Raw genomic sequence first — 26,789 nt, 5'->3', positions numbered from 1 at the left:
TATGTGGGTGAGTGACAGTTTGCCTCCCATCTCCTCCTCCTCTAGAAGCATTCCCCCTTTTTCTCCAGGTAGCATCTTAGCCGGAGCCCATCTGCCTATAAGAACTAGAGATCGACCGATTCTGATTTTTCAACGCCGATACCGATTATTGGAGGACCAAAAAAGCCGCTACCGATTAATCGGCCGATTTGTATTTATCTATTTGTAATAATGACAATTACAACAATACTGAATGAACACTTATTTTAACTTAGTATAATACATCAATAAAATAAATGTAGCCTCAAATAAATAATGACACATGTTCAATTTGGTTTAAAGTGTTGGAGAAGAAAGTAAAAGTGCAATATGTGCCATGAAAGAAAGCTAACGTTTAAGTTCCTTGCTCAGAATATGAGAACATATGAAAGCTGGTGGTTCCTTTTAACATGAGTCTTCAATATTCCCAGGTAAGAAGTTTTAGGTTGTAGTTATTATAGGAATTATAGGACTATTTCTCTCTACACCATTTGTATTTCATTAACCTTTCACTATTGGATGTTCTTATAGGCACTTTAGTATTGCCAGTGTAACAGTATAGCTTCCGTCCCTCTCCTCGCTCCTACCTGGGCTCGAACCAGGAACACAACGACAACAGCCACCCTCATAAACAGCTGCTGGCAAACTCAGGAAAATACTGTTTGAATGAACGCTTACGAGGCTGCTGGTGCCTACCATCGCTCAGTCAGACTGCTCTATCAAATCATAGACTTAATTATAACATAATAACACACAGAAATACGAGCCTTAGGTCATCAATATGGTCAAATCCGGAAACTATTATCTCGAAAACAAAACGTTTATTCTTTCAGTGAAATAGGGAACCGTTACGTATTTTATCTAACGGGTGGCATCCATAAGTCTAAATATTCTTGTTACATTGCACAACCTTCAATGTTATTATATAAAATTCTGGCAAATTAGGTGGCCCAAACTGTTGCATATACACTGACTCTGTGTGCAATGAACGCAAGAGAACTAGAGAACTAGAACTAGTGGACTAGTTAACTGTAAGGTTGCAAGATTGTGTCCCCCGAGCTGACAAGGTAAAAATCTGTCGTTCTGCCCCTGAACGAGGCAGTTAACCCACCGTTCCTAGGCCATCATTGAAAATAAGAATGTGTTCTTAACTGACTTGCCTAGTTAAATGAAGATTAAATAAAGGTGTTAGAAAAAATCTGTGTCCGGCCAAATCTGTGTCCAAAAATACAGATTTCCGATTGTTATGAAAACTTGAAATCGGCCATTCCGATTAATAAGAACAAGCATTCACATGTGTGCACTGTCACTCAAACATCTGCTTAGGGACATTGTCGTGACTAAACCCAGGCTCAGAACTACTTGAAGAAGGATGTATACAGTTATAGTTTATGAAATGTTATTTTTACATTATGGGGAAACGTATCTCTTTGGTTTGTTTTTATTTCCCTGGTCCCCATTGTAAATTCCCTTTTTGATATACCGGTGTGCTAACTACAGTACCATGTGCTGGTTCCAAGGAGACTTGATGAAGGTTGCTTAGCCAATGATAATGTATTCCTAAACTGGCTATTATTACTGCTGGTTCAGTGTGTGATTTTTTAAAAATAAAACATTCTTACTGTAAAATAACGACCTCATGAAAATGACCTCTTCCTGTCTTATATAATAGCATTCTCTCCTTTTTCCTCTCTTCCTTCACTCTCCTTAGATCCTCTCCTCCCGTCCTACACGTCTCCCACCACTCCCCTGGACCGGTCTTCCCCCTCTTTCACAGACATCTTCCCACCAGACAGCTCCAGCAGCCCCTCCGAGGGGGGAGAGAGCACCACGGCCCAGCCCAGCCCTCACTTCATCAGACCGGGCTTCAACGAGAACCTCATCCCCATCTACTGCTCCATCCTGGCTGCTGTGGTGGTGGGGCTGGTGGCCTACATCGTCTTCAAAAGGTGAGGGGCCATGGAGTGGGAGCATAGACAAAGCAGGGAGATAGGATATGATCACAGGTAGAAGCAGCTATCACACAGATAGAAGCAGCTATCACACAGATAGAAGCAGCTATCACACAGATAGAAGCAGCTATCACACAGATAGAAGCAGCTATCACACAGATAGAAGCAGCTATCACACAGATAGAAGCAGCTATCACACAGATAGGACCAGAGACAAAGCAGGGAGGATGATACATGTATGCAGACAGTGGGCTCAGGCTGGAGGAGGGAGAGAGAGTGAACTAGGACAGAGAGGTTGACTTGTCAGGAGAGGTTGACTTGTCAGGGAAGGGGAATGACAGGCAGGATGGTGTTTGAGTGATGTAGCCCATGGCTAAAGAAAGGCAGGGAGCCAGATAGAGAGTGACTGTATGGTGAAATATTCAGGCCTGTTGTGGAATGGCAAGATATTGACCCAGTTACACCACATGATTACACACTCACATGCACGCACACACACACACACACACGCACGCACGCACACACACACAAACACACACACACACACACACACACACACACACACACACACACACACACACACACACACACACACACACACACACACACACACACACACACACACACACACACACGCACACACGCACACACACACACACACACACACACACAAACACACACACACACACACAATAATGCATTTCAAAGGTCACACACTCAAAGTAAAAAGATTGACAGAGGTGAGTGACATATTTAACATTAGAAATTACGCACACAGGCGCACGCACACATACACACACACACAAGCATTTGCACACAACACATACACGCCAATTCAGACACACCATGTACCAAGTTAACAAGCTCATCATCAAATCCAGTATTGATTGTAAAGTGCAGTCCAGTTGAAATCCGAGTGGCTACTTCGTCAACACAAACAGTTACTTTAATATCTGTCTCCTTCCACTGTATAAACAGGTCCAACACGGTCTGTTAAAAGGCCTTGTTGACTGATTGATTAGATTGGATCATTACGACTAGGAGGCTGTTCCAGCCAGAGACAACATTACAGTAAAAATGACTGAGAATAAAACCACTATGAAGCCAGAAGGCTTGTTTCCCTGCTGGTCCTTTATGTTTACTGGAAGACTTTCAGAGATGTTTGATGACTGATCACTCCTCTTCCCTTGCACGTTTCCTGATGACCATCCCAATCACAAAACGTCCATTACTTGTATCACATCAATTAAACCACTTCTGGGAACACAGTGTTGTGGGCTTGACTCACTTCTTCTCCGTTCACACCTTCCCAGGTGGAACAGCTGCAAGCAGAACAAACAGCCGGCTAACAACCACCAAGCCACAGCAGCCAATCAAACGGTGACGCCGGAGGGGGAGAAGCTGCACAGCGACAGCGGCATCTCAGTGGACAGCCAGAGTCTGCAGGAGCAGCAGCATGCAGCCCAGACACAGACACACAGACAGGAACAGATAGGTGAGCTCTACAACACACACTGTACACTTAGCTAGATGCTGTAATGGAAGTCTGTATGTCTGTGTGTTCACCTGTTGGGTCTGTATGGAGATTCTATGCTAGCTGGACTAGGCAGATGAAAGTGGTAACAAAGTGAATTTAGGATACATATGTTATTATTGTACATAGCGAGTCTCAGATATTATCCCGTTGTGTGTACATACTTAGATACGACTTTGGAAATGTCACCAAAGAAGTCTTAACATGGGAGGTTATGAAGGTGGGAAGGATGAGTAGTCTACAGAGAGAGAGAGAGAGAGAGAGAGAGAGAGAGAGAGAGAGAGAGAGAGAGAGAGAGAGAGAGAGAGGATGGTCCAGTATTCGGTGGGAGACAGCACCACTGCCTTGTGGGAAATACATGATGAATGGTCGTGAAGGAGGAGGGCAACTTTTTAAAACGGAACAAGTGAAAACAAAAGCAAGAGCTTCAGGAATGTGAAGTGGTCTCTCTATAGAGCCTGGAGCAACCTATCTTCCTTTCATTTAAAAATCCATGGCAGAGACACAGTCAGATCTCTTATACTGAGGAGAACCATGCTCTACTTACTCCTCTCTCCATCTCTTTAGCTCTTTCAACTTATCTCTCTCTTTCTGTGTCTCTCTACATATCTACTCTTTCTCCCTCCCTTTCTATCTCCCCTTTTCTTTATCTCTCTCTCTCTCTCTGGAGTCTCAGTGGTGTGGCACAGTTTCTATTCACTCAGAGGAGTGATAGAGAGAGCTTTGTCATCAACCTCCTAAGTGCTGAGCCAGAGCCTAAGGGGCCCCACACATCCAGTGACTCAGCATCTCTCTCTATGCAGTCATGAATGCATAACTGAAGAAGTTATGAAGTAGTAATGAGGTAGTTCAGAAGACAATTATAAAGTTATGTTTGTGAATCGTGAGTTAACTTATGCACCATCACCTGATCTGACCCGGGACCTCTGCTGTTTTGGATCTTACCCACAACCTAAATGCATACCCATGCCCATGTGATGTTTGGGAAGCCTGGGAAATGCTGCTATTGTTTTATTTTGTGTTGTGGGAATTCTATTCATTTCCCCCCACTCAGAAATGCAAAGCCTCAGTATAATGGAGAAAAGGGGGCATCTTTTCCTGGGGATTAGCATGTGATTGGGTCATTGAGTAGATGCCCGCCCCTTTAACCCTTGTTTCTTTGTGTGATTGGCTCATTAGCAGGTGTTGTGTGATGGAGGCCAGGCCCGATCCCCCTGCCTGTTTAAATTTGATCCAGCAACAGTGTTTAATGTCTTGCTAATTAGCGTCAGCTCTGTCTTCTGGCGCAGAAGCCATTAAAATACAGTACTGCACACAGCATGCTGTGGGCTGGGCGGCTACTCCACTAGTAAATGGGGACTTGTTAAAATATAAAACACCCAAGGGGGTGAGAATATGTACGTTTTCAAATGAACCATATTTTACACATACAGTATGACTGAAAGCCCACAGCAGTCTTTGTAGACGGTGTCATACCTAGTCAAAACAAGTCAATTATGATTTCAAGTGAATTATGAAAATCTATAAAAGATACCCTGTGCTTTGATTGACAAGCTCAAAAGGACTCCCCGCGTCCCTGCCTTGGGGTAAGAACTCCCAAAAGACTTACAGACATCTATAATAAGTCTTCTCTACTCTCCAGTGCATTCTGGTGATCTTTTAAATAGCAATCTGTCTTTTACCTCTGAGGCCCCTTCCCCTTTACGCTGGAGTATTCCTTCCTCAAGGGGCAGAGGGATGTTTAAAATTTAAATGAGACTCAAACCTCTCATCATCGTGCCTCTGTCCTTAATCTGATCCCATTCTCTACCTGAACGATAGTCACGGAAACTGTCAATCAAAGTCTGTTCGTCCCAGGTTAGAGGGGCAGTGGGCTAATGCTAGTGTAGTACAACGCTAGTGTAGTAGGATAGTAGCTAGTGCAGTATGAGAGTAGCTAGTAAGGTAGAAGAGTAGCTAGTGGGGTAGGAGAGTAGCTAGTGGGGTAGGAGAGTAGCTGGTAGGGTATGAAAGTAGCTAGTGGGGTAGGAGAGTAGTTAGTGGGGTAGGAGAGTAGCTAGTGGGGTAGGAGGGTAACTAGTAGGGTAGAAGAGTAGCTAGAGGGGTAGGAGAGTAGCTAGTGCATTGGGAGAGTAGCTAGTGCAGTAGGAGAGGAGCTAGCGTAGTAGGAGAGTAGCTAATGGGGTAGGAGAGTAGCTAGTAGGATAGGAGAGTAGCTAGTGGGGTAGGAGAGTAGCTAGTGGGGTAGAAGAGGAGCTAGATGGGTAGGAGAGTAGATAGATGGTAGGAGAGTAGCTAGTAGGGTAGGAGAGGAGCTAGATGGGTAGGATAGTAGTTAGTGGGGTAGGAGAGTAGCTAGATGGGTAGGAGAGTAGATAGATGGTAGGAGAGTAGCTAGTAGGGTAGGAGAGGAGCTAGATGGGTAGGATAGTAGGTAGTGGGGTAGGAGGTTAGCTAGATGGGTAGGAGAGTAGCTAGATGGGTAGGAGAGTAGTTAGTGGGGTAGGAGAGTAGCTAGTTGGGTTGGATAGTAGACAGTAGGGTAGGAGAGTAGCTAGTAGAGTAGGAGAGTAGCCAGTGGGGTAGGAGAGTAACTAGTAGCGTAGAAGAGTAGCTAGATGGTTAGGAGAGTAGCTAGTGCATTGGGAGAGTAGCTAGTAGGGTAGGAGAGTAGCTAGCTAGTGAGATAGGAGAGAAGCTAGATAGTAGGATAAGAGAGTATCTGGTGGGGTAGGAGAGTAGCTAGTAGAGTAGGAGAGTTGCTACTCCCCCCTTTACGCTGGAGTATTCCTTCCTCAAGGGGCAGAGGGATGTTTAAAATTTAAATGAGACTCAAACCTCTCATCATCGTGCCTCTGTCCTTAATCTGATCCCATTCTCTACCTGAACGATAGTCACGGAAACTGTCAATCAAAGTCTGTTCGTCCCAGGTTAGAGGGGCAGTGGGCTAATGCTAGTGTAGTACAACGCTAGTGTAGTAGGATAGTAGCTAGTGCAGTATGAGAGTAGCTAGTAAGGTAGAAGAGTAGCTAGTGGGGTAGGAGAGTAGCTAGTGGGGTAGGAGAGTAGCTGGTAGGGTATGAAAGTAGCTAGTGGGGTAGGAGAGTAGTTAGTGGGGTAGGAGAGTAGCTAGTGGGGTAGGAGGGTAACTAGTAGGGTAGAAGAGTAGCTAGAGGGGTAGGAGAGTAGCTAGTGCATTGGGAGAGTAGCTAGTGCAGTAGGAGAGGAGCTAGCGTAGTAGGAGAGTAGCTAATGGGGTAGGAGAGTAGCTAGTAGGATAGGAGAGTAGCTAGTGGGGTAGGAGAGTAGCTAGTGGGGTAGAAGAGGAGCTAGATGGGTAGGAGAGTAGATAGATGGTAGGAGAGTAGCTAGTAGGGTAGGAGAGGAGCTAGATGGGTAGGATAGTAGTTAGTGGGGTAGGAGAGTAGCTAGATGGGTAGGAGAGTAGATAGATGGTAGGAGAGTAGCTAGTAGGGTAGGAGAGGAGCTAGATGGGTAGTATAGTAGGTAGTGGGGTAGGAGATTAGCTAGATGGGTAGGAGAGTAGCTAGATGGGTAGGAGAGTAGTTAGTGGGGTAGGAGAGTAGCTAGTTGGGTTGGATAGTAGACAGTAGGGTAGGAGAGTAGCTAGTAGAGTAGGAGAGTAGCCAGTGGGGTAGGAGAGTAACTAGTAGCGTAGAAGAGTAGCTAGATGGTTAGGAGAGTAGCTAGTGCATTGGGAGAGTAGCTAGTAGGGTAGGAGAGTAGCTAGCTAGTGAGATAGGAGAGAAGCTAGATAGTAGGATAAGAGAGTATCTGGTGGGGTAGGAGAGTAGCTAGTAGAGTAGGAGAGTTGCTACTCCCCCCTTTACGCTGGAGTATTCCTTCCTCAAGGGGCAGAGGGATGTTTAAAATTTAAATGAGACTCAAACCTCTCATCATCGTGCCTCTGTCCTTAATCTGATCCCATTCTCCACCTGAACGATAGTCACAGAAACTGTCAATCAAAGTCTGTTCGTCCCAGGTTAGAGGGGCAGTGGGCTAATGCTAGTGTAGTACAACGCTAGTGTAGTAGGATAGTAGCTAGTGCAGTATGAGAGTAGCTAATAAGGTAGAAGAGTAGCTAGTGGGGTAGGAGAGTAGCTAGTGGGGTAGGAGAGTAGCTGGTAGGGTATGAAAGTAGCTAGTGGGGTAGGAGAGTAGTTAGTGGGGTAGGAGAGTAGCTAGTGGGGTAGGAGGGTAACTAGTAGGGTAGAAGAGTAGCTAGAGGGGTAGGAGAGTAGCTAGTGCATTGGGAGAGTAGCTAGTGCAGTAGGAGAGGAGCTAGCGTAGTAGGAGAGGAGCTAATGGGGTAGGAGAGTAGCTAGTAGGATAGGAGAGTAGCTAGTGGGGTAGGAGAGTAGCTAGTGGGGTAGAAGAGGAGCTAGATGGGTAGGAGAGTAGATAGAGGGGTAGGAGAGTAGCTAGTAGGGTAGGAGAGGAGCTAGATGGGTAGGATAGTAGTTAGTGGGGTAGGAGAGTAGCTAGATGGGTAGGAGAGTAGATAGATGGTAGGAGAGTAGCTAGTAGGGTAGGAGAGGAGCTAGATGGGTAGGATAGTAGTTAGTGGGGTAGGAGATTAGCTAGATGGGTAGGAGGGTAGCTAGATGGGTAGGAGAGTAGTTAGTGGGGTAGGAGAGTAGCTAGTTGGGTTGGATAGTAGACAGTAGGGTAGGAGAGTAGCTAGTAGAGTAGGAGAGTAGCCAGTGGGGTAGGAGAGTAACTAGTAGCGTAGAAGAGTAGCTAGATGGTTAGGAGAGTAGCTAGTGCATTGGGAGAGTAGCTAGTAGGGTAGGAGAGTAGCTAGCTAGTGAGATAGGAGAGAAGCTAGATAGTAGGATAAGAGAGTATTTGGTGGGGTAGGAGAGTAGCTAGTAGAGTAGGAGAGTTGCTAGTAGCATAGGAGAGTAGCTTGTGGGGTGGGAGAGTAGCTAGTAGGGTAGAAGAGTAGCTAGATGGTTAGGAGAGTAGCTAGTGCATTGGGAGAGTAGCTAGTAGAGTAGGAGAATAGCTAGTGTAGTAGGAGAGTAGCTAGTGGGGTAGGAGAGTAGCTAGTAGGGTAGAAGAGTAGCTAGATGGGTAGGATAGTAGTTAGTGGGGTAGGAGAGTAGCTAGTGGGGAAGAAGAGTAGCTAGTAGAGTAGGAGAGTAGCTAGTGGGGTAGGAGAGTAGTTCGTGCAGTAGAAAGCTGGTGTAGTAGGGAGTAAAGCCCTTTCTGTTGAGGAGGCAGCCCTGGGATGTGGATGAGGTAGACAGCAAGAGCTTTAGAGCAGGACAGATACTGACGTATTGCGTTGTCCAAAGCACTTTGAGACTAAATGAAGAGCTATATAAATGCTAATCCATTATTGGTATTAATCATGAATAAATGTAACATATTGTAGTGAGGACCTCTGTATTGAGTAAAATAGAATAACTTGAGTCTGTATTGACTCAGTTCTAAAAGAAAGAGGGATGTCAGTGGTGGGAGGGGTACAGTGTGACAATCAGACAGAGAAGCTAGGGCCAGGTCACATTTACATTTTACATGTACACTTTGGTAATTTAGCCGATGCTCTGACTTACAGTCAGTGCATTCAATTAAGGTAGGTAGGACAACCACAAATCACAGTCCCTGTTTAAGCAAAATCCCATCACAGAGAGAGTCATCGAATGTGAGGAGGAATGTGAGACGCCTCAAGGTGCCAGAGGCAATGACATACATGTAACTGCCGGCTGATTGACAGGTAGTGTATGAGGGGTCTGGTTAGGGCTGGTCAGGGCTGGTCAAATGACCCTGGGGCATCAGAATGTAATCAGCATGTCTCCTGTATTCCATTCTTGCCATTAAGAGGAGAGCAGTTGATTGCCTATTCACTACCGATCTCAATCTCAGTCTTAATCAGCTATCTTTAAAGCTTCGGAGTGGGCTGAAATTAAATCAGCAACGGCTGAACATGCTAATGGAAGATCGACTGTTAGATCGACTATTCTGAACATGCCCAGTAGAATTTAATCTGATAAAGACTGCTAAATAGCTTAGAATTGGAATGGGTGAAACAGTGGTTCCCATTTAAAGCAACCATTAGATTTTCTGTGTCAACAATATTTATCAAGGAAGCCACCAACTGACTCAGTAGGTTAACATTTACAGTCTAGGGAGGGCTGCATGAACCATTCAAAGTGGAGTTCCTGAAGAGGAACACAAGTATTTTGCTGCTATCATGAAAAGACAGAATGATTCATCAAGACTGCTCAGTGTCTGTCTGCAGTGTCTGTCATGCCTGCAGGATGGCTGTCTGAACAGGAAGGAGAACAAGTCACAGACTGCATGACGTACTCTGGAGAGAATCAACATGAATAACGAGAGCTAAAGGAGAGCCAGAGGAAAAAGAGAGGATTTCAGAAAAAAAATGGAATGTGTGTAGAATGAGAGAAGATCGACTGTAGCAGAAGCTCCGCCTTTGTGTGCACCACATACACTTAAACAGGCCTGATGATGTCATAGCGTGGTTGATACAAAAAGCCCTTCTTGTGAACCTTTAGAATTAGAGCTCTCTTCTGGCTGGCACAGGGGTGCATTGATCAAGACAAGAAAACAACCAGTGAGCTCGGAGCTCCTCTAAAAAACGCCTCTGCATTCCGGAAGCGTTTCCATGGCACCCCTCAACTGACAACAGGTTGAGGGCTTATGGGAAAAGGGGACATTTGTCCCACTTCCTCACTCCCTGTAGTAATGAGTTCAGTGAAACAGTTGGAGGGGTTGATGAGTTTGTGACCTCACAAGGCCCCCTACAGGGCAAAGTGTGTCAGAGTGGACACAGCATCATAGACCGCTGACCACTGATACTGTGTTACTTCATACGACCAGAGAACATCTGCATGTTTCACCACTGATCATATATGTTTTTAACATGTTTCTCTCTCTCTCTCTCAGTGGTGAGGGTGGACGGGGGACCTGACTCACCTCCCCCCCAGGTCTGAGGAAGAGGAGAAGCCGCTGACAGGAAGGAGGAAAAGGAGGAGAGGGGGAAGTGGGGTTGCCATGGAAACCTTGATGTGGGAACGGACATACAGTATAAGAGTACAGACTGAGTGGGCTTCTTGGATACAACAAGGAAGTTGACGACATTATCGGCCCTTTTCACCAAGTGTGGCCACTGGTTTCTGACTGGCCTCTTGTCCCAGTATGGACCCTTATTAGACAGACTGGAGCATCAGAGGCTGACCCAGTATCTCTACACAGAACTCAACTCTGCCAGTGTGTCTTTGAACACTAAACCTCTCTGCCAGTACCAACCCTAACACCAACGCCAAACACCAACCCTAACACCAACGCCAAACACCAACCCTAACACCAACCCTCTGCCTCAAGTCACTAAAGTCGCAATATCACTACCACCCATAATCCAAGAAGCATCACTGTGTTAGATATCCTGGTCTCCGTCTTTTCTGTCAGCTGGTGAGGACCAATCATTATGAAAAGTGTATTAGTATGTTAACCCATGAAGGAGTTTCATCCTGTGTCCCCATAAGTTCACTGCCAACTTCCTTTGACCATTTGCTAAAATTATTATTCATCCACCCCCCGGATCCCCCCTACTCACTCACATTATCAAATGTTTGTGCCTCAGAGGTAGATAAACTCTCTGTCCCCTCTCTCCCCTTGTCTGTACTCTCTCTCTCTCAGCATGTAACTATTTGTCCCTCTTTCCATCCCTCCATCTGTACCTATCCTATCCTAGTGTGTTCTCAGGGCAAGTCCTGCAGTAGTCTCTCCGTCACACCCCCAGACTGTCTTCTCAGACCTCAGCAGCAGCCTGTTGTAAATCCCCCATGGGATCCTGTCTGATAGTATCCCACTGTTATCTATTCAACACAACTCAGTGGGGGAACTGTTATGCTGCGTTTAGATGGTACGAGGTAGACGGCGTCCGGATGTCATTGTTTTCAATGAGAGCACGACGGTAAATGCCGTTGAGGTCACAGTAGACGGGACATGCCACCAGAGTTAAAATATTTAAACTTTTGTTGTCTGTCGTAGCGTTGTTTTCTACAGGATGTTGATTTGCACTGTTTGTTTACCGAAATCACCATAGCAACACATACCGTCGTGCTGGCTTGCTTTCTTCTTGTATGACGGTTTTTGCGTCCCTCGTTTAAATGCAGCATTAGTCCCCATTCCAAAATCTCCTATCCTTTTTCTTTACCACAGACACAGACATTCCTAAGGTGTACAGGGACGGACACATTTGTGTTGTTGTTATACTGTTGCCTCTGATTACTGCTCTCCTATTCTCATTGGCTGTGGATCATTCCATCATTCCGTCACCGCAACATGATACACCATCCCTCCTCTGTTTTCTGACACACTTGACTCCTTTTCTCCATCCAACATGGACTCCAGGATTCTGTTGGAATGATTCATGCCAACTTTGAATGTAACAGATTCTAGATGTTTCTCTCATGTCTGTTTGTGGCACATGCGCCTCTCTTAGTGGTTTGAGTTACAAGGCCTCCTCAGCAGTGCCGCTCCATTACCCCAGGAGCTGTGATATGCAATGTGAGGAGCAATTTTGGACTGTTGAACATTGCTGACTCATTGACCTGACGCGTAATGTGATGTCCAACTGCCAAAAATGGAACTGTGACATCATCAGAAAGAGGCTCTGCAGTATCAGTATTCGAGGCTGTTCCATGGTAGCCTGACGAGAGTTGTCTAGAAATAGTATACAGTTTATATACAAACACTGTATAGTAGGCTATACTCAAGACTCCCCTTAATTATCCATTATATTGTACTTGCTAATGAGTGGAGACATGGGACACTCGTCAGAGACTTCCGTCTCACTGAAATAAACACAAGCACGTGCACACACACACTCACGTGCAGATATGTGTGTGTGCTAAAGAGTGTGCGGTGGCGCTAATGTGTCTGCTGCGGTATGGTATGGTAGGGGTAAGGGTGTAAACACAGGGGCCATTAGGGAGACATTCCTGACAGGCAGGTATAATTACCTCAGGGTTTCAGGTTCATTTAGCTTCACTCAGTCAGCTGGCTCTCATCTGAATCCCTCTGTTATGTACTGCACAGAGACATACAGAACGCTTTTAAAGTGGCAACAATGTGACATTACCATTACTCACCTCTCATGTGTCAGAGAGCAGTGACATTTTACTGTATCACAATAGTGATCTGAAGCACTTATCCCCCCCCCCCCCACACACACACACTCTCTCTGATGATAAACTGTATGTATGTGTTGCCTTGGATCACTTTTGTATGTATCTATATTGGCACGCAGCATACTGAACACGCAGTAGGTATTAGATGTTAGCGATGTAGCTACGCTTACTGTAACTGTACTGCTTTGAAGTCCAGGTTTGATTCCCAGGGACATGTGATTACTCAGGGTCCCTTTGGTGTGGTTTGGTGCTTGAATTTAGATGTAGGTAGACAGCAAAGTAGATATATTAGCAGAGATACTTTTGTGTGTTGTGAGAGAGAGAGAGATAATCTGGCATAGCAAAGATACAGCAGGGAAGACGCTCTCATAGTAGTGAGTTTTGAGGCTTTTGAATAGAAAACAGACCAACACAGCCACACTATATTCCCCCTGGGGGCCTCCTTGTGACATATCCAGTGGCTTCACACACACAGTGTTTCACACAATATTATTGACAGCAGTGTGATTCATATTGCTCCACAATGGAAGTGCAGTAGGACCCAGTGGACCAACAGATTGGCATAATACCACTGACTGACAGGAGGGACTGTCATCAACGACTGGTGAACAACTGAACCTTTCACTGTGGCTGGCGGCCCCACGGGCCCAATCTAACACTGTGCTGTCTCACAGGTGAATAGAGGTGTCAATATAGAATCTACAGTATGACTCAATCGGTACTGTTCCTCCACAGCAGGGGACACTGGTAGAGTGGATGAAGATAATATAAGAATGTAAAGCTGAATAACGTTACAGACATAAATATGCAAAACATTCAATGTTCTTCTATTGTTTTTGTTATGAATATTATTCTCTTTTTTGAAATCAGTATTATTTTGTAAACGGTCTCTTGTTTTAGCTGTAATAGATGTAATAGGCTGTGCTATACAAGTGCCTGTGTACAGAGTCAGGTGTCTTTGAGTTATGTTCCGAACACTTTCTGTTCTTCTTCTTCCGTTTGGATTCTCACTTGTTGTATGATCTGTGTTTTGTTTCATCATTTGAGTGTTAATGAAGGTTTCAGGAAGTATAGGCCATAGGTTCAAACGTACTACTAATGTTGTTGAAATCCATATAGCATCATCTACGTACATGCCATCTGCTGTGGTCCTATTTTACCGACCACAATATACTCTACCTACAGTGCAAAAGTGGCAATATGTGATGAGCATGACCAGTATGTTTTTACATGTTCAGTTTGTCCAGAGGTTGTGGACAGACATGCCATGTATGAGGAGGATTCACTGTGATTCTCTATGGTAATGTCCAAGATATAATAAATCCCCACAGAAATGTCAGACCCCTCCCCCCCCAAAAGCTGAATGTTACATGTACTTACCTACTAGTGTAAAATGCATTGTGTAAATGTGAATTTCTTAGAGTTGTTACAATATATAAATACACAATAAAATTGAAAAAGCAAACAAATTAATTATCTGATAGAATAAAAACAAATGTAATTGCACCTTCGTCAAGTCATTTGTCCTCAATACTGAATGTTGATAATGTAGCAAGTCAGCTGATGGATTCTCATTCCCTACTGTGAATTCATTGTTGCTTGGGAACTAAATATAGTGGACACAATACACTGAAATATGCTTCTTCGCTTAAAACATCTCAAATTGCCAATGTTTAACACTGGTAGTCGGCTATCTCTCCCGGGAAATCCTTGATTACAATAATGGACAGCACCCAGTACAAACTCTCCCGACCCTCATCTATAACTGATCTTTTATCAACAGTTACAGGAATAATCTCTGTGGGTTTGTGTCTCATTGACAGTTTGGGCTTTCTGTATGAAAATACCCAAAAGGTTCCCCTTTAGAATTACCCCCAAATTATTTCTGAAAAAGGCCTCAAGCTAATGAAAATAAAATGTTAAAACCACAAAGTATGGAGCATGTGACCTTAGCCAAACCACAGTTAAAAACAGGACCATATGTGAGGGTTCATTGGACTGTTGGAGTCTCGTTCTCTATTCTCTTATCATCAGGTAAGCGTTCACAAAGATGCAGTCACCATCGATGTCTGGTAGATATGGTTCGCACACACACACACACACACACACACACACACACACACACACACACACACACACACACACACACACACACACACACACACACACACACACACACACACACACACACATACACACACACACGACATAGTGTGATGAATTGCTTAATCATCAGAATGTGCGGTTGATCCCAAACCAGCAAACCAGATGGGAGCTAGACACGCTACATAGTTTAATTTGATTAGCCAGGACTGTTCAAACAGAGGCGCTAATGAAATGCTGAAATGTATTTTTTTCCTACCTGAACATTAATCCAGAGCATGAGTCAGCTGAAATTTCAAAGAAAGAAACATCGTTAAAGAGAGAAAAAAGAACAACCATGAATAAAATGAATGCATGTGGAGATCGGGGGAAAAGCGTTCAGAGATGGGATTGAGGCGATTACCACCAACAACCTTCCTGGAGCTGGCCGCCCGTCCAAACTGAGCAATCGGAGGAAAAGGGCCTTGGTCAGGGAGGTGACCAAGGACCTGATGGCTACTCTGACAGAGCTACAAAGTTCCTCTATTGAGATGGGAGAACCTTCCAGAAGGACAACCATCTCTGCAGCACTCCACCAATCAAGCCTTTATGGTAGAGTGACCAGACGGAAGCCACTCCTCAGTAAAAGGCACATGACAGCCCACTTGGAGTTTGCCAAAAGACACCTAAAGACTCTCAGACCATGAGAAACAAGATTCTTCGGTGTGATAAAACCTGAATGTCTGAGTGCCAAGCATTACGTCTGGAGGAAACCTGGCCCCATCCCTACGGTGAAGCATGGTGGTGACAGCATCATGCTGTGGGGATATTTTTCAGCGGCAGGGACTGGGAGACAGGATCGAGGGAAAGATGAATGAAGCAAAGTACAGAAAGATTCTTGATGAAAACCTGCTCCAGAGTGCTCAGGACCTCAGACTGGGGCAAAGGTTCACCTTCCAACAGGACAACAACTCTAAGCACACAGCCAAGACACCGCAGGAGTGGCTTCTGGACAAGTCTCTTAATGTCCTTGAGTGGCCCAGCCAGAGCCTGGACTTGAACCCGAACAAACATATTTTTTTAGAGACCTGAAAATAGCTGTGCATCCTCCCCATCCAACCTGACAGAGATTGAGAGGATCTGCAGAGAGAATGGAAGAAACTCCCCAAATACAGGTGTTCCAAGCTTGTAGCGTCATACCCATGAAGACTTGAGGCTGTAATTGCTGCCAAAGGTGCTTCAACAAAGTACTGAGTAAAGGGTTTGAATACTTATGTAAATTTGATATTTGAGTTATTCATTATTTATTTATTTCTAAATGTACAAACATTCCTAAAAACCTGTTTTTGCTTTGTTATTATGGGGTATTGTGTGTGGATTGATGAGGTAAAAAAAAAACTATTTAATGTTACAGAATAAGGCTGTAACATAACAGAATGTGGAAAAAGTCAAGGGGTCTGAATACTTTCCGAATGCACTGTATGTTGAGAGTGGATGAATGTGCGTGGGTAGCCTAGTAAAGGATCCTTTGAAGTGATTGCATTTAAAAGTTAAATGACAAATATTTACAACTAGGTCTACAGAGATCCTATTGAATTAATAGCAGTTCTATATGTAATTCTATGATTAGGCCCATAGAAAATACACCCCTGCTAACCTAAATGTTACAGAAACTCTGACTTGGTGTACGTTTGGTGTACTGACTTGGTGTACTGTCTCCTTTATCTCATCCACTGACATGTTGAATAGCCTGTGAGACATCAGAACGCTTACCACACATTGTTGTCTCTACAGACTCTGGTAAGCAGAGCCTTTGCCTGTTGGAAGCAGTTCAGAATAAGGTCAAGGTGATTGACGAAGGCATCGTATTGCCTGATCGAAGACGACACAGGCGTAGGCCTAGAACAAGGCAGGCATGAGAGAAAGTGATTCACATACACAGAAAAACACTCCCAGAATGTGTTGGCACACGCAGTCAACCCAAAGACAGCTGCAGAGCCACCCTATAGCCTTTCATCCCTTTCTGAACATAGACCACAGATTGGTAGGTTGGACTACTGCTGTACTGAGATCATTATCAAGTCGCTCTGTTTCTGTTCCTGCTGCTGGGTTTTACTGGGGTTTCTCAGGTGTTTGTTTACAAGTCTCTGTAGGGGTCTGTGTGGGGAGATGGCTGGAACAGGCTACAGGGCATCATCCAACATGTCGGTTTCCTGTCCTCTACTCTCTGGGCTAGAAACTGGTGTTAGAACTTGGTGTTAGAACGCCCATGAGGAAACCATCTGGAACACCACAGCAATTAACACATGAGAAAATCAAACAGCCCCACCCATCCTCCATTCCTCCATCCTCCCACACAGGTGGAGAGGGACCACCCTGTCTGACACTCTTCCTTATGAGAGAGGGAGAGGGAGAATAGGGAAAGAGAGACATACCCTTCCCTGGGATGGAGACCAGCTGTGAGCACCCGACCCTGTAAGTGTCTTGCCCCACTCCCCTCAACCCACCCACTCACACACACCCTTACTCCTCTATATCCAATTATCTGTTTCCAATGCCGCAGTACTAGTGATACTGTTGAGCACTTAAAAGTAATTCACAACCTACAGCATTGCAACACAAATTGTACTCACTCCCTCCCTCCCGACCCTACCACACCCCACAACACTTTCACTCATACAAAAGTCTGGAAATGAGGCCACACACACTCACACATGCAGCCATATATGCACACACGCACGGACACACACACACAAATGAGGCAATTGCCCTGTCACTGTTTCTTCATTATGTGATTCCGATCCCATTGTGTTAACCAATGACAGCGCCACCCGCCTGTCTATTTGTGACAGTTGCCTTGAAAGCAACTAATCCTATTTTCCAACGGCTGAGTTTCACATGGTCTGCAGACATTGGGATGATTTAACTGCAATCAGATAATTTGTCTGTAATTTACATACCAGTATCGGACTGATGTCTCATGCCTTAACTAACCAGTGTGGTTGGCTGCTAAACACAGACACCTGGTTGTTGATAGTCAGCAGAGCTTTTACAGTAATGGGATACAAGCAGAAAGGATCCCACACAACACTTTGTCTGCATTCATCTCTGCTCTGACACAACACTTTGTCTGCATTCATCTCTGCTCTGACACACCTGAGTCTCTGGGAGTTCTCTTCAATCGCTACTTTGTTGATAAGACAAGACAGGATTTATTTCCTTGTGATTATCTCTTCCTGTTGTCCCAGTGGATTTAAGCGTCTATTATACGCACGCACACACACACACACACACACACACACACACACACACACACACACACACACACACACACACACACACACACACACACACACACACACACACACACACACACACACACACACACACACACACACACACACACACACACACACACACACACACACACACAAAACAGATGCTGGCATACACAAACTGATTTTCCAGACAGGGAGGCATACCATAGTCTGGAGTCTGATCCGGTACAGATCAAAAACACTCAGACATTCCTGATAATACCAAGGTGAACGGAAGGGGGTAGAATTATATTCCACCATTAGACCAAGCCAAGTTCTGCTTAGCATTGTTGGTATCAGTTACATGAACGTGAGAAAGTGAGGAAGCAGCCTACCTATCCTAACCTACCTATCCTAACCTACCTATCCTAACCTACCTATCCTTCCAAACTCCTAATGCTACAAGGGCTGTGGGCCAAACAAGAGAGGCTTGGTTTCAAAGACTGCAACAGTTGACTTTTTCTCCGTACTTTGTCCCATCATTCAAACCCACCAATTGCTGTCACCAACAATGTACCGTGAGTTAGTTTTTCTCTGCAGGGCTCAGATGCATTTGGCTCTATGCCATCTGAACACCAAGCATCTCCTACATGCATATGGTGGATATGTGGGCCCCTGTGTGTATAGCATGTGACTGCATGCAGATGCTTATGAAGGGACAAGTTTTTTGCATGTTTGGAATACAATCTATATACGCAAATAATAGGGTGTGTGTGTGTCCATGTATACGTGTGCGCTTGTGTTTGTGAATGAATGAGTCACTGAGTCAGTGAGACGGGGATATCTGACAGAGAGCCAGAAGAAAGCAGGGTTGCTATGGATCCCACACACGTCCCCCCAGGGAAAGCCTGAGGCTGCTGGGTACCCAGGGCACGTCTCCACGTCTCCTTGACTCTGACTCAGGCTGCCAACATGGCTGTCCCTGTGACAGTGAGGAAGAGGAGGCCGGCTGCTCTACCCGTACAGTACTGTAATGAGCTAGGGAGTCACTTTAATGATAATCGCCTGCATGCGTTTGTGCCAAGTCCATTACACTGAGACAATAAAGCACACCTGTCATTCAGCAGCAGTAGTTTTTCTCTATTTCTCTCTCCGCTCATCGCTGAATATACCATATCAAGGGGAAATCATCCCTTTTAACAGTAGTGAATGGGAGACTGCCCATCTACACCACCGCCGATCCTTAGATGACATTATGAAGAATTAATAAGTCTCACTTTATTTTCTTCATCTCACCAGTCAAGCTGTCGGATAAATGTTTATTTTTATTTTTTTAACCAGGAACAGACAAACAAACAACTGCAACATTACCCACTTAAACATGTGGTGCCAGCAACCAACCAGGGAAGTGGGCTACTGTCCAAAACATAACTGGATAAGAAAAGAAAATGAAAAAAGCATATACATTTTTTTATAATATTGTGATGTGTCTGCCAAGAAGTGATGCAAATGCTAAATGTGTTTTTCTGGGCTTGAATTCATTGGCTTTCATAAAGTATTTAAAGGGTTAGTTGGAGTTCTCCATTGTTACTTTATTTGTATGAAGAGTCAAAACTCATTACATATCATTCTGAGTAGCACAAATATATTTAATCATAGGACAGCTAATAGAACCCTCACATCACATAGGTCATTACTCTCCCAGTACAAAGCCATGCTGAAACCACAGTGGACTTTACTGTTCAGGAAATGCCATACAAACATCAGTGATCTCGCAACATGTTGGCACAGTAACAAGTTGCCCTGAAAAATGTATTTTCCAGATGAGACCCTCTGTTAAACGTTTATAAGCGGTTGCCAATGCATGGTAATGAAGAAGACAGCTCCCAAACTAAAATAAAAGTACAGATGTAGGATCTTTATTTTGATCACTCTTTTGTTGTTGAGAATTTTCCTGCATAGCAGGAAATGCAAACTTGTAGTGCATTCAAGTTTTTAAAAGGCTTCTAAAGTTTGTAAATTCTGACTTGATTTGCCCTAACGAAAAATGTATCAACGCCTAGAAAAATGCCCATTCATTATAATCCACATAATAATTCACATTTCCTGTTGCTGCAGGATTATTTTCCTGCCGTAGCAAACGGACTCAAATTAAGAACCTATATCTGTAGGATCATGTTTATGTCTGTGATCAAATGGAAGAATGCAATGAGACATGGAAAGAAAACATATCAACTTATCATATCAAACATATCATATCAAGTAGCTCTGACAGAATAAAGGACTGACTGTAAACTTTAACTCTCCAACTCTGGTCACCTTTGCTCTCTTGCAGTAAATTACAGTTAGTGCTCTGAGGACACACCAACAGACTGTAAAGTAGATAAACCTCTGAGCCCCACCACACAGAGCACCCTGAGTCATCCATCAGACTTCCAGCCATGCATCAACAACCTATGGGCGTGGGTAGTGTGCCAATGCAAGTCTCGGGACAGGGTGAACCAAGCCCTTCAAGCTGGACCTCTGGCAGGGGCCTTAGTCAAACATCCTCACCTATCTTAGCAGTGATCCCTGCATTCACTACAACGACCTACCCTGCTTCCACTTTAATGCTGTGCCAGGAATCTGCTCGCCACATGTGGTGAGAGAGAAAAACAGAAATAGAGAGGGGAATGGGAAATCGGGAATGAAGTGAAAAAGGGATGACTGGTCTCTGGCGAAGAGGCAGGAGGAAAGACTAGTAGGTGAGTGGTAGTCTCCAATCTTGACACAGTGTCATGTTAACTCCCCGATGAGGTCATCAATCAGCACCATAGAGGGACTCGGTCTGACAGTTACTAATTTGGAGGGAGGGCTGAAGGGTGGTCAGACAAATAAGATGACTAATCACAGCTGAGAAAGAAGTCCACTCCAATTTCCTCCTTTCTCAAATCTTCCCCTTCTCTCTTTCCCTCCTTTTCTCTCTCCCTCCATCCTTTCTGGTCGGTTCACAGTTATACCCTCACCATGAGCCCTTCCTGTTGCAGCCTTGTCAACACATCTGTCAGGAGAGCTTACTGTTCTCATCCATTTTCACACCCTGTTTTCTCAATGTGTCACCAGATCTCAACAGTCCTGCTATAGCTCCCTGTTCTCCACCAGCCTTCCCAGTCTACAACATCTGTATGTCCCAAAAGGCACCCTTTCCCTAAATAGTGCACTACTAAGACCAGAGCCTAGGCCATGTTTTCTCCATTGTAATGTCATCTGAGCAATGAAAATATATCTGAATAGAATGGCTTTTCCTAAAAGAAAACAGCAGACCCTGCAGAGGGGTGAACCTAAATCTAGCCTGGATAGAGTAACCTAACAGACCCCCCCCCCCTCTTCTCCTCCCTCCCTCTATCTCATTACAGCATGGGAACTCATAAAGACATGGCCTGATGGCACAGGCTGGGAGAGTTCCATTGGGGCTGCATTACCATGTATACTGTTACACACTCTACTGTAAATGAACACGTGTTCTGTTAAATGACCACATTGACTGGTGAACTGTGCCAGTGATCATCAACGGACTGCTATATAGTGTGATATATGGTTGTTCATGTACAATATAATGCTTAATGGCTTCCAAATGGTATGACCTCACAACGTTGTTAGACACTTTTATCCAAGGTGACCTACAGTCATCCGTGCATACATTTTACGTTTGGGTGGTCCTGGGAACTGAACCCACAACCAACTGAGCCATACAGGACCACTGTATAAGTGTTGTAGACTGGTCTGGTCATATTAAGAAGCCTGTGATCAATAATGTGATATGAGAGGACAGGAGGATGAGGGCCAACATTTGAACCTACCCCTGAAAGCTTTTCTTTAAAGAAATGTTTTACTTCATTTTGGCTCTTTCATTTCACTTGAAGCACTTGTTTCACTTCTGATTTCGCACTGATGACTCCATGTTTTCTTCATTGTTATCTAGATGCCTAATGTCATCTGAGCAATGGAAAAGATCTCTGAATAGAATGGCTTTTTCTACATGAAAACAGTAGTATAAAAGTGCAAGGTAAGAATGAGCTTCCAACTAACCCTGAAACAACCCCTTCTAGTGTTGGTTCCTTTAGCCAGATTCCTGTGTGTTGGACAGGATTGTGTAACTGTACAGATGCAGCTGTGCTTGTCGTTAGTCAGCCCACGTGGACCCTCGCCCCGTCCTGATGGAAATGCTTTTACAAAACTGTATTAGATTACATCCCTACTCCGCCCCCTCCTTTCCCATTTTATCATATCTCTGTTTCTCTCTCTCTCTCCCTCTCTTTCAGAGGCAGCGTCACGACTTCCGCCGAAGTCGGCTCCTCTCCTTGTTCGGGCGGCGTTTGACGATCGACGTCACCGGCTTTCTAGCCTTCACCGCTCTATTTTTCATATATCCATTTGTCTTGTCTTGTTTCCATACACACCTGGTTTTCATTTCCCCAATCAATCTACTTGTAATTTAACCCTCTGTTTCCCATCATGTTTTGTGTGTAATTGTTTCATGTTATGTGATGTTAGTTTATGCGCTTTACTTTTATGTTCTGTTTTTTGAGCGTGTTTGATTTATGTAGTGTTCTCATTTTTGGAACTATGATAAAAGTGTGCCTGTTCATTATACTCTGCTCTCATACACCTGACTTCGCCTCCAATACACCATTGACAGGCAGCACTCCGTGGTTTATTAGCTTGAAGACAAGCCTTGCTTTGCAGAGGATTTGTTTAGCTACTCAAGGCCCTGTTCTATCAATGCATCCATATGAGCAAGGAAGGACTGTGTGTTGTGTGCCTGATTAGGTGCAGTGTGTCTATAGCATAGAGGAATGGAGGAGGTGTTGTTGTACCAGGGAGCAGAGAGACCCAGGGAGCAGGGTCTGTAGCATAGAGGAATGGAGGATGTTTGTTGTACCAGGGAGCAGAGAGACCCAGGGAGCAGGGTCTGTACAATAGAGGAATGGAGGTGCTGTTGTACCAGGGAGCAGAGAGACCCAGGGACCGGGGTCTGTACCATAGAGGAATGGAGGGGGTGTTGTTGTACCAGGGAGCAGAGAGACCCAGGGACCAGGGTCTGTAGCATAGAGGAATGGAGTATGTTTGTTGTACCAGGGACCAGGGTCTGTACTATAGAGGAATGGAGGGGGTGTTGTTGTACCAGGGAGCAGAGAGACCCAGGGACCGGGGTCTGTACCATAGAGGAATGGAGAGGGTGTTGTTGTACCAGGGAGCAGAGAGACCCAGGGACCAGGGTCTGTAGCATAGAGGAATGGAGGATGTTTGTTGTACCAGGGACCAGGGTCTGTACCATAGAGGAATGGAGGGGGTGTTGTTGTAGCAGGGAGCAGAGAGACCTAGGGACCAATGTTTGTAGGTCTGGCCATGTTCTGTTATAATCTCCACCCGGCACTGCCAGAAGAGGACTGGCCACCCCAGTCTGGTTCCTCTCTAGGTTTCTTCCTTGGTTTTGGCCTTTCTAGGGAGTTTTTCCTAGCCACCGTGCTTCTACACCTGCATTTCTTGCTGTTTGGGGTTTTAGGCTGGGTTTCTGTACAGGACTTTGAGATATCAGCTGGGCTATATAAATAAATTTGTAGCATAGAGGTGTTGTTGTACCGGGGAGCAGAGAGACCAGGGTCTTAACTATCTCATTAGCAGATCCTGGAGGCTGAGGGCCAGAGCTCTGCTAACTACTGCTCCCTGACTGTCACACACACAATATCCATGCAAACAATACACTAACAAGCACTAGAGCCAGCCAGATTGTATACAGCACTGTAGACACCTAATGAAGTTAGGGTTTACGTTGTTACTGCAATGAGAACCATTAAAATAGCATTATGGCAATGAGATTGCTATGTAGATGATCTAAATGAGCATTCGTCAGCTTTATTGCATTGTTTATTGTAATTGGTATGGGTACACAGTCTGAAACCTGCATGGCTGTTCTTAAAGTGTAGTACAGGCATGTGGTGCAGGTTCAGGAGAGGTCATGGAGTTAACACAGGATGGACGTGGGTAGGTTAGAACCCCTCAGACATGTTGTAATTAACCACATTCTCAGTGAGTAACTGCATCATTTCATTCTTCAACTTTATGCATTTTTGAGGTGCCAATCAAGTTAGTCTACTAGGAAAAACTTGACGTCAACATTACAAGGCGAGGCAGAGGAATAATCTATCGAGAGGAGAAAAGATGCTCTCTGTCAAACTGTAAGCCTTGAGCACAGACAGCATCCATCGTCAAACGCTTGTTGACTTCATAACGTAAGAAGCTGCCAAACTGTTAACAATGACACACCTTGTTGTTCTATTGTTTTAAGTTGAATCAATTAATAAGTCCAATGCATTTTACATTGGGTTTTATTTGTTCATCTCTCCAGACTTCTGTGAGGACAATCAAGCCTCAGTTTACAAATCATGAATCATTACAAGTTTCTTAGTATGCTGTGCTGTGTGGGCTTTATAGTATCGTAACACTCCAGTATAATGTCCACTGCGGATAGTTTATGTGGGGAGTGTCAAGTTGTCTAGGTGTTATAATTATTTCACCTAGACAACGGCTTGCTCAACACGTGAAGGATGCAAAGGGACAACTCAATTCCTTTTTAGTGTTTTATTATGGTTTTGATGCCATTTGTTGAATATGTTGAAACAGTTGATTTGTTGAATAGAGTAGTTGAATGACAGAGGAATAAGGAATAGGGAATAGGAATAGGCTGATAACCTTAAACAGAGAATAAACATGCATTATTTTACACAAACAATGCATGACACAGCAACAAAGCATGGCTTTGAATAAAGTAAACGTTTAAACAATTTAATCTAGAACTTCAAGCAATTACTTCTGCAGTCAGAAAATATCCACAAAAAAGAAGTCACCACTCCTACCAGAGTTAAACATGTAAATTGTGCTAAGCACTGGATGCAACATAATAAATAATTCCAAACATTACATACCAGTTGCGTCTTTAGGGTTGAACAATGAGCTGTTTGTATGTTGAGGACCCAAGCAAAGCTATGCCCAAACATTTTATACCCATGCTTATCTGCCAGGTGCGCATGTAAAAGTAGTCCCTCCAGAAATCCTGGCACAATTTTTTAGTTCCACCCGTGTTTTGGGGTTATCTGCCCTCTTGAGGCCTGGAGTTCTTTAAACGAAGAGCTGCCATTGTGCTCATGTTTTGAGTGTTCTGTTTTTTGACGCAACACCTCCCACTTGACCTCCTGGTTCTTGAACCCAAGGAGGTCACAAGACCCTCGGTGTTGGGACAGGTTCGATTTCAGCTATCAGGTTTTTTCCTTCTTCAACAGGAAGTAAAACAATGATGCGTCTGACATCCCTATGAAGAACTGTAGCAGGTATTTTAGTTGAGAGTATCTTTGACTTCTCTTGAGCAGGCTTCACAAATGGGACTGGGTAGCTGGGAAAAGTTCTGACATGCACATCTCTGACGATGCCCTTCTTGTCAATGTTGACACTGATGACTCTGGCTAGTTTGTAGTGACCCCTCCAGGCATTTTGGTCAGCCAGCCAGACAACATCTCCAACAGCCACATTCCTATGTGTCGTGTGCCATTTACTCCTCACGAATAGATTGGGCCCAGCTAACTGACTCCACTTCCTCCAGAACCGGTCAACTTCTGTTTGGATAGCTCTCAATCTTTTGCATGGGTAGCTTTCAAAATCAAAGCATCCAAGATCTCCTCTGGGTCCAATCCGTCCAAGCAGAAGGGAATTTGGGCTGATGTATTCTATGCAGTCCTCCCGGCTTTGAGTTCTTGCATCTATGGGCCTCTCATTGGCAAGGTTAGCCGCCATGTAGAGAAATGTTTGAAACTCACTCCATGTGAAGAGTCCTTCTCCTCCTAGGTTGTGCAAAGCCTGCTTCACAGTACGAACAGCTGCTTCTGCAGCTCCATTCCTGTGAGGGGAGTCTGCTGGGTGGATTTCCCAGCTCCATTCTGTCCCATGCTTGGAAGCTTCATTTTCAAGCTCAGATTTACTTAGTTGATCCAAGAAGAGGTAGAGTTCTTTGAGGGCAGGTCTGGCACCCACAAAGTTCTTTCCAGGATCTGACCACAATTTCTTTGGGTGCCCTCTCAGTGCCGTGAATCTTTGGTAAGCCAGTAGAAAACCTTCAGTCGACTGGTCACTGACAACATCTGTGTGTCTAGCTCTGGATACCATGCAACAGAAGACAATACCCCACACCTTGAGCTTGGTTTTCTTTTTCACCTCGTCCTTGACTTCATACGGTCCAAATAAGTCCACTGTTGTGTACTCAAATGGTCTGGCTGGTGTTATCTGCTCGGATGGAAGGTCACTCATGATCCGTTGGCACACCACACAGTTGTTTTTAGCCAGCTTCCGGCCTTTTATCACCCAGGCTTTCTTCCTCATCCAGAGGAGTGTGCCTGCTATTTCTTAATGGTTTGCACCATGGGCCTCTTGAGCTAGGAGAGTGGATTACCATGCCTCATATGGTAGAATTGGTACGGCAGTTTCGTCCTCATCAAAGATCTGGAACCTTCCTCCACAAACTAAGAGCCCAGTCTCTTTATCTCTGTAAACAGCGAGTCTGTTGAGAGTGGTGTCTTGAAAGGTTATACCTTCTTGAGCTGCAAAGAACAAGTCTCTTAGTGCATCTTAACACTCCCCGACAGTGAGTACAGCTGGTTTGGCTCTGGACCTCCAGTTTGTTGAAAGAGCGTCCTCCCACTTTGGTTTATCTGAGGCTGAATTCTTTGTCACCATT

The 26,789-nt window shown here is 44.6% G+C and overlaps 1 protein-coding gene across 1 annotated transcript in view; it reads left to right on the top strand.

Annotated features, from left to right (window-relative positions):
• LOC109887109 (tumor necrosis factor receptor superfamily member 16-like) overlaps nt 1-14,190 on the top strand; it is a 48,227-nt gene extending 34,037 nt beyond the window's left edge. The window contains exons 4-6 of the mRNA XM_031827970.1: nt 1,730-1,967; nt 3,284-3,465; nt 10,438-14,190. Coding sequence (XP_031683830.1) covers nt 1,730-1,967; nt 3,284-3,465; nt 10,438-10,484 — 467 coding nt within the window. The 3' untranslated portion in view covers nt 10,485-14,190. The remainder of the gene's footprint in view (nt 1-1,729; nt 1,968-3,283; nt 3,466-10,437) is intronic.
• Nucleotides 14,191-26,789: the final 12,599 nt, after the last annotated feature.

The sequence above is a fragment of the Oncorhynchus kisutch genome, linkage group LG6, assembly GCF_002021735.2.
Source record: "Oncorhynchus kisutch isolate 150728-3 linkage group LG6, Okis_V2, whole genome shotgun sequence".
Taxonomy (NCBI): domain Eukaryota; kingdom Metazoa; phylum Chordata; class Actinopteri; order Salmoniformes; family Salmonidae; genus Oncorhynchus; species Oncorhynchus kisutch.
The sequence above is the reverse complement of the archived record's forward strand: the minus strand, read 5'-3'. Positions and strand labels throughout refer to the sequence as shown.